We start from the raw sequence: 7,547 nt of genomic DNA, 5'->3' as shown, positions 1-7,547 counted from the left end.
GGAAAGAGGGAAAGAAGGCGGGAAGGAGGGTAGGAAAGAAGGAAGAAGGGAAAGAGGGAGGGAGAGAGGGAGGGGGTGAGGGAGAGAAAAAGAAAGAAAGAAAATGCCTTGGTTTCTAGCTCCATAAAGGGTGGTAGAGGAGGACAAGTTGTGGGGAAAATAATAATGAGTAGATTTGTCTTTCACTCCTATGAGCCATCCGACTGAAAATGTCCCCTAGACGGTGATGACTCAGAAGAGAGGGTTGGGATGGATCAAACCGGCAGCAACAGGATGAGCTGATCCAGAGAAAGGACGTAAAGGAAGCAGAGAAGCAAACCAACAACAGCTGGGCACCCCGAGTCAGAAAAGGCACACTTTCGAACACAAATAACACTGTATGTTCAATTTCATGTTTCTAATTCTGACCTAGCACAGATTACTCAGTTTAACATGGGTAGGAAGCCATTATCTTCCAAGCCCGCTGAAAGTGATCATTCTTTTCGTTTTTTCCAACCCATCTTTCTACAAGGATTTATTTTAATTGAACTAGCTAGGACAAACATTATTCAATTTTGTTCATAAGCCAAACATTTATCTCCATTTCCTTATTTCTAATTGTTTGAACCATATCAAATTGCTGATACTTTACTATTTTCTTCTAACTTACAAAGACGGCAACTTCATATGTCCCACCTAATATTACAGGGGTCACATTATCCTAGCGATCTTGTTTGCCTGAAAGAGAAACTAAGGCAATATCATAAGACGCTATTATTACCAGGCTTGTGGAGAAATTAAAAGTCCTGTTATAATAATTCTGCCATTCAATGACAGAAACCCTTTGGTCAGTTTATTCCTTGGAAGCCCTTGAAATCATGCTATTCTTGGAGACCTTTGGAGTTGCTGCCAGTCTGGGACAACCTTACTTGTAGTGTCTATCCATCTACCTAACGAAGTCCTCTCAGCCTTTGACCCTTCACCCACCCACTCAGTAGCAGGTAAAATTGCCTTAACAAAAAATCAAGAGCTTTAAATCTCAGTTTAAGAGAAGCTTTATATGTAAACACTCCAGAAAGAGGGAAACAATTGGCTTAAATTCAGCATTAGCCATAAATGACTGGTATCTATTCTAACAGCAGGGGTTTTTTTGGGTTTTGTTCATCTGTTTTGGCTTTTTTATTGCAGTAACATTGGATTATAACATTCTGTATGTTTCAGGTGTACATCATATTTCGATTTCCGTGTAGATTACGTCATGTTCACCACACAAAGACTGATTACAGTCCATCACCTCACACATGCCTCATCACCCCTTTCACCCTCCCCCCTTCACAGCAGGTTTTTATGGCAGGAGGGACAGCTGAGAGCTTGCACCTGAGGGGCTTCTGAAGGCGCAGGCTGGGCACACACACCATGAGGTCACACACTCAGGCTGGCGGTGTTCGAAGCATGAAGGGCACATCTGGGGATTCACCAATACAAGTTTGATTGGTTAATCACATTCCTCCAAAATTCTTTCAAGGATTCAAAGAATGTTTGGGAAATGCACTTCCTCTGGAAACTTCTGTGTAATTCGTGAAGTTATGAACTTCTTTTGAAAGCTTATATTGTACATTATATATTGTACAATGTATGTATCCAATATATATTGTTTGAGTGTGCCTTGAAAGCTAAAAACATATACGTAATAATCATGATGAAAACATATACGTATTAATCATGATGACGTCAGCAACAAGAAATTGTTTCGACCTTTTTTTTTTAACATCCCTAGTCACCTAACTTGCTAAAAGCTAAATTTAAAAAAACCTCCACTTTGCAGGAAAACAATGCTGCTTCTCTAAGTGTATGCTTCCAATGCCACAGCAGTCACACTGTAGTAAGCATTAAGGAGGAGCCATAAAATCTCAAAAGTTCAAATTAGAAAATACTAGTGATCTTTTTTTTTTTAAAGATTGGCACCTGAGCTAACATCTGTTGCCAATCTTTCCTTTTCTTCTTCTTCTCCCCAAAGCCCCAAAGTACACAGTTGTATATTCTAGTTCCAGGTCATTCTAGTTGTGCTGTTATCTTTTGATGGAAGAACATGAAAGCAAAAACAGAACACGCAAATCAATTTTTCTTAAACTGTAACTTTATTTGGAGCAGAATTTTCTTATGTAAAATGAACTTTTTTAAACACCTCAGGACAAACTGTTCAAGAAGCAACATTTCATTTCAGAAGGGGCTTGAGTAAGTGGTTTTCTGTCCTCCTATCTTCTCATCATTATGAATATTTGCTTTATAAATAAGTATTTTCTCAGTTACTCCCTTGTAATCAAATCAGGGGATAATCTGCTCTCAGCAGTGAGACATCTGAGATCAGAAGACTGTTCTGGTGATTTTAAATTCACATTAGCACAGTGTCTATAAGAAACTGATAATACAGATTAATGTGATATTTGCCTCCAGTTTGTCTTCTTAATGGTTTCCATGAAGAGGTCTTCCCAATAAATTATATAAAATACAGTACTTTGGTTGGAAATTGTAAAAATAATTCTAAAAATTAACCACATATATTAAACAAACCAGTTGCTACAGTATGCTTTAAATGAGATAAAATAATTAGTATGTCAAACATTTTCCTATAAACATATTGCTTTTGGTTATACACGGAGCTGAAACATACACCTGCATTCCTTCTCTCCTAAATGGCACAAAACAATGGCTTGATGGTAGGGAAATGAGAAATCATGGTGCCCATGAACTCCAACAGTACCGGTATTTGGATTCTTGTTTTGTTTTCCGTGTGTTGCCTTGATTGTACTCAATTTTTGATAACTCCGGGAGATGACATAGTGTCAATTTATTAGCTGTATATGGTTCTTTAGGCAAGAGATGTCTCTAAAAATTGTTTGAAAATCAATTTTCTTCCTACTTAAATCCTATCATATATGAGCTGAGGGAGGGCTTAGAAATAACTGGAATTTTCTTGTAAAACAAACAATCACACCAAGAGTAGCTTTGATGCTCATGCAGTTTCCCTGCAGTTTACACAGGGACCCCCCAGCACGCCACTGGCACTGAATGAGAGCCATCCCTGCACCATCTCCTGACATCCCAGAAAGCTCCCCGACTCTGAAATGAGCTAGTCATGGACAGGTACAGTGAAACTCATCATTCCTCTTGGCATCTTACAGTACATTTTATAATTCTATAGTAACTGAAAAATATATGCAACAGGTAGCATTTTATTTTCACATAACAAAAGATGGTCACTATTCCCTTCTATAGGAAACAGCTTGTATATACAATTTGTCCTTTACCCATTTAGGGGGGAAAAAAGAGTATTTCAGGATTTGGGTTAGTTCTCAAGAATTTACATTGCTTTTCCAGTCTTCCAGTTTTCTCAACTGTGCATCAGCTTCTTGACTTTCACATGAATAAATGTGTTTGGCTTCCCAAGGGAAGTTGTTTGCTAATAAACAAAGGAAAGAAGAGAAAGAAAAGTGAAATATTTTCCAAATTTGGGCCCTACACAAGTATTCGAAAACAATTTTATAATGTGTAATAACCAGGTAACTAGGTTTTTCAATTTAAAAAGAAGTGTAATGACCTTAACATAAGCTAGAGCGCCAAGAATATGGTATTCACAATCTATTTGCTTGTCTATGGGGTATTTACAATTTAAAACCAGCTTTCCAGCAAGCTGGGTAAGGTTACAGATTAAATTACTTTTTATACACAATACAGAAAGGGAAAATAAATATTTTAACCTCAGTAAAGAGTCATCTCTGAAAACACATTTTCTGTTGCTTTAGATAATGAGTTGTGAATATAATACAGAAATGAATTCAGCTTCAAGTTGTGCGTACATGTACATATTTATTTTTTGAAGCTTTGCCGCCAGTTTGTTAACAGGAAAACATTACCCATCAAATCCACATCCATTATGTGCTTTTCTTATGCCTCTAGTGGCCATAGTGCTTGGTCAAGTATATTTTTGAGCCAGATTCTCCAAAGCAGAAATTACTCCCTGATTTTAGGTTAGGGCTCTCTGGGAGCCATGGTAATTTGTTCAGGCTGCAATGTATTATTAACACATCAAAGCAATATTTTATCAACTTACTAGGTTGAAGCATATCAAAGTGCCAATATTCATTTTAACCTACAAAAATGACAATTTCATACGGGTCAACTTGCTCTATCCTGGAACCTGGAAGCAAACGAGAGTAGTTTGTGCCCTGAGAGAATGTGAGTCAACACACTACTGAGATGCTATCATGTTCACCGGTGGTGACCTTCCCTCTTGCCTTTCAGGTAACCATGAGTGGAGGCAAATGTGCCCCAAAGAGATGGACGAGAGTGGACCTTTTGTCTTTTTCTGTCTCCAAACTAGCTTTGTCCTTTTCAAACTTGCTGTAAACATTCCTCTCAACAGAACAGCCTCTGCCCGACAGAGAGAGTTCTCACTGTTGAAACTACACAAGGGTTAAGAGTTCAAATGTGGCACCCGACGGACAAGAACATCGTGGTCACCGTGACTTCCCAGATAAGTGGAACCTCTGCCATAAATCTTTTCTGCTCCCCAAACTGCCCTGAGAATTTGGCTAGGACAAAAGAGTAGTCATTGTCTGTTCCCAGCCAGGCCTGGAGAACTGAGCTGAATGCAAAATTCTATCAGTTATTATAACAAAAAAATCTGCTGCTGCTTTGAAACTTAGCATGTGTCAATGTGTCCTGGCAGGGACATGTTTAAGTGACTGTGTTAACCTTTATGTGGAGAACCTTCTGGCTGAAAGGCTTCCCTTTGGTGGGTACTTATACCATTTGCTTTCAGAAATGGAAGAAAGCAGAAGGGGATGGCATAGCGTATAAAGCTGGGTTTCTTCTGGATGTTACCAACCACCATGAGGGCTGTGGTCAAAATTTCAAAATATATTTACTTAGAGTTCCTTCATCTGGGGAACAAGATCAAAACAAAGTGAATTATACAACAGTACTTTCTGAACAGCACAGCGGTATCAAAAAATCAAACCAATAACATGACACTGAGAAAAGCAGATCATTTTTCTAGTGCTGATGGCAGTCCAACGAGCCGGAAGTACCTGATGCACCACAAGTGAAATTTCAGCACTTCACAATTATCCCCACATGTTGAGTAAATAACCCTTTATCATGTAGCTTTAAATTGCACGCCTGTTGCAATACTGCATCAATATTATTACATTTTTAAAAATCTGTATAAAATATTATCTGGAACCCCAAAGGAAAACCAATTAATCTTTAAAAAGTTCATTACAAAGTTGACTGTATAAAATGCTAAAACATAATCCATATATACAAAATGTTGCTGCTTAAGAAAATAACGGGACCCAGTTTTAGAATAAAATAATTTTGTACAAAAAAAGGGTATTGCATTCAAACCAATATTTAAAAAAAATTCTAAAAAGAATATTGAAATGTCTTAGTTCAGAAGATAACTATGAAGCGTTTGTTTGCTTTTACACCACTCGACAGGTTCTTGCAGCTAGAACACCAGTGGGATGAGGGATAGTGTCCTGCTTTCCCCTACAAAGGGCTTTGTGACAGTCATCGCCGAGACGCGTACTTGGCGGCCCAGTCGGTCCGGCCGTGCACAGGCTGGGCGGCCGGAGGCCGGGGCATCAACCCAGGAGTGCTTCTAGGCTGGGTATGGAAAAAAGGTCGCCCGGGATGAGGTCTCACAGCCTTCAGGGAAGAATAACCTGCAGTGAAAGAGAAAGGTGGGTCTGACTGATATGGGACGCATGCAAACGGTGCAGATAAATGCATCTTGATGACAAAGATATCAGAAAATGAGAGTTCGAGAGCAGCTTTTGCCTCCTACTCATAGTCAGGACAACCCCATGCTATAGTTGTAAGGCCAAAAATACTGGTGTCATTCCTGACCTCTCTCTTTTTCTCTTATCCTACTTAATTAAAATTTGTCAGCAAATCCTATTGGCTCTACCTTCCAAATATATCCAGAATCTGGCCCAACCCAACTATGACCACCCCGGCCCAGGCCAGCATCATTCTTTGCTGGATAATTACAACAGCCTCCCAATTGGTTTCCTGCTTCCAACTTTGCTCCCTGCTTTCCATCTAGTGACAAGCAGCAACCTGAGTGAGCCTGGAAGATGGAAGTCAGATCACCTTACTCCTCTGCTCAAAACCCTCCGGTGGCTCCCAGGTCGCTCAGAGTCAATGACAACGTGCTTATGGTGGCCTGCAGGGCCTCATACGGTCAGGCCTCTTCTTGCCTCTCTGACTTCCTCTTCCTCCTCGCCTCCTCTCACTCACGCCACTCCTGCACCCCTCGCTATCCCTTGAAGATGCCAGGCCTGTCCGGCCTTGACACCCACGCACTAAGAATCCCATCTAGAATAGTCTCCCCCATATTGCATGGCTCGCTCACTCACCATCTTCAGATCTTTACTCAATGTCTCCATCCTCACTCCACCTTGCGGTGACGTCTTCTTTGGCTACCCTGTCTAAAACTGCAATCTGCACCCCACACTCCAACCCCCACACTCCCTACTGCCTGCCTGCTTTATTTTTCTCCTGAGCACTTAGGAGCGTCTTATTCAATTTGCTTATTGTTTAGAGAGTACAAGTTCCACAAGGACATGGAGTTTTGTCTGCCTCCTTCCTTGGCGGACCCTAGGCCTAAAACCTGCCTGTCACCAGGCAGTTGTTCAATAACTATTTGTTGAATCAAGTCGTGAAGGATCCGAAATAGAACTTACCAGGGGAAGGGTCTGGGATAGGGGCCAGGTGTACCCTCTGCATAGCAGAACCGATTTCTTTTTTCAGAAAGGAAGGGATGTAGTTTCCAGTCAGTCCTCTAGAACTTGCAGAGCCGGAACCCACTGATGTGCAAAGGGGAAAGCTCATTACTACAAGGACACATGCACATGACACCACAGGGTTAAAGGACAGCAGTGCAGAACAACAAAGAGTAGGTTCTGACTGTTAGGAAGGAAAAAAGAATTATGATAGAAACAGGGAATTCTGAGCAGAGCATTCCACCACACCACGCTGTCGGAAAGACTCGCAGGGCAAAGACTGTGCTGCTCCTGTAGCCCACGCCCCAGCGGAGCCTGGTTGGTTGGTTCATCGAAGTAAAGGGAAATTTGGAATTTTCTTTCTTTTTGGAGTAATAGGTTTAGCCTCTTCCGAAATTTGCTTTTTCCATTCCATAATATAGAATAGCTATCCTTCCAAGTCAATATATACAAATTCTAGAGTATGGCTAAACCATAATTTATTTAATGATTCTCTGATTGATCAGCACACACATTATCTTAATTATTTAGCTATTACAAGTAATTCTACACTAAATATTCTTGTCCATAATCAAAAAGACTAACTACTATGAAATTATTATTACATAATTCACTTTTTATGTCATTTCTATCTTGAGAGTGCTTCAAGGGTCAAAACTGTATGCACTCGTCTTAGTATCTAGGACATTAATGGAATGCCTTACAGATCATAAGTAATCAACATATATTGGGTGGGTGAATGAATCTCTATAATCAGCCTTATTTTGAAGGCTTAAC

At 40.2% G+C, this 7,547-nt stretch overlaps 1 protein-coding gene across 5 annotated transcripts in view; it reads right to left on the bottom strand.

The window, feature by feature from the left end:
• Positions 1 to 2,098: 2,098 nt before the first annotated feature.
• The window catches only part of CILK1 (ciliogenesis associated kinase 1), a 35,472-nt gene continuing 30,023 nt past the window's right edge, over positions 2,099 to 7,547 (bottom strand). For 3 of the 5 annotated variants that reach the window (XM_070514739.1, XM_070514740.1, XM_070514742.1), the window contains 3 exons: positions 6,732 to 6,854; positions 5,573 to 5,708; positions 2,099 to 3,439 (listed from right to left, as the gene is read on the bottom strand). In XM_070514739.1, the coding sequence (XP_070370840.1) occupies positions 3,397 to 3,439; positions 5,573 to 5,708; positions 6,732 to 6,854 (302 nt within the window). In that variant the 3' untranslated portion in view covers positions 2,099 to 3,396. Of the gene's footprint in view, positions 5,709 to 6,731; positions 6,855 to 7,547 lie in introns of all 5 variants that reach the window. The other 2 variants (XM_014863876.3, XR_011504944.1) reach the window with 2 other exon arrangements.

This window comes from Equus asinus, chromosome 8 (assembly GCF_041296235.1).
Source record: "Equus asinus isolate D_3611 breed Donkey chromosome 8, EquAss-T2T_v2, whole genome shotgun sequence".
Lineage (NCBI taxonomy): Eukaryota > Metazoa > Chordata > Mammalia > Perissodactyla > Equidae > Equus > Equus asinus.
The sequence above is the reverse complement of the archived record's forward strand: the minus strand, read 5'-3'. Positions and strand labels throughout refer to the sequence as shown.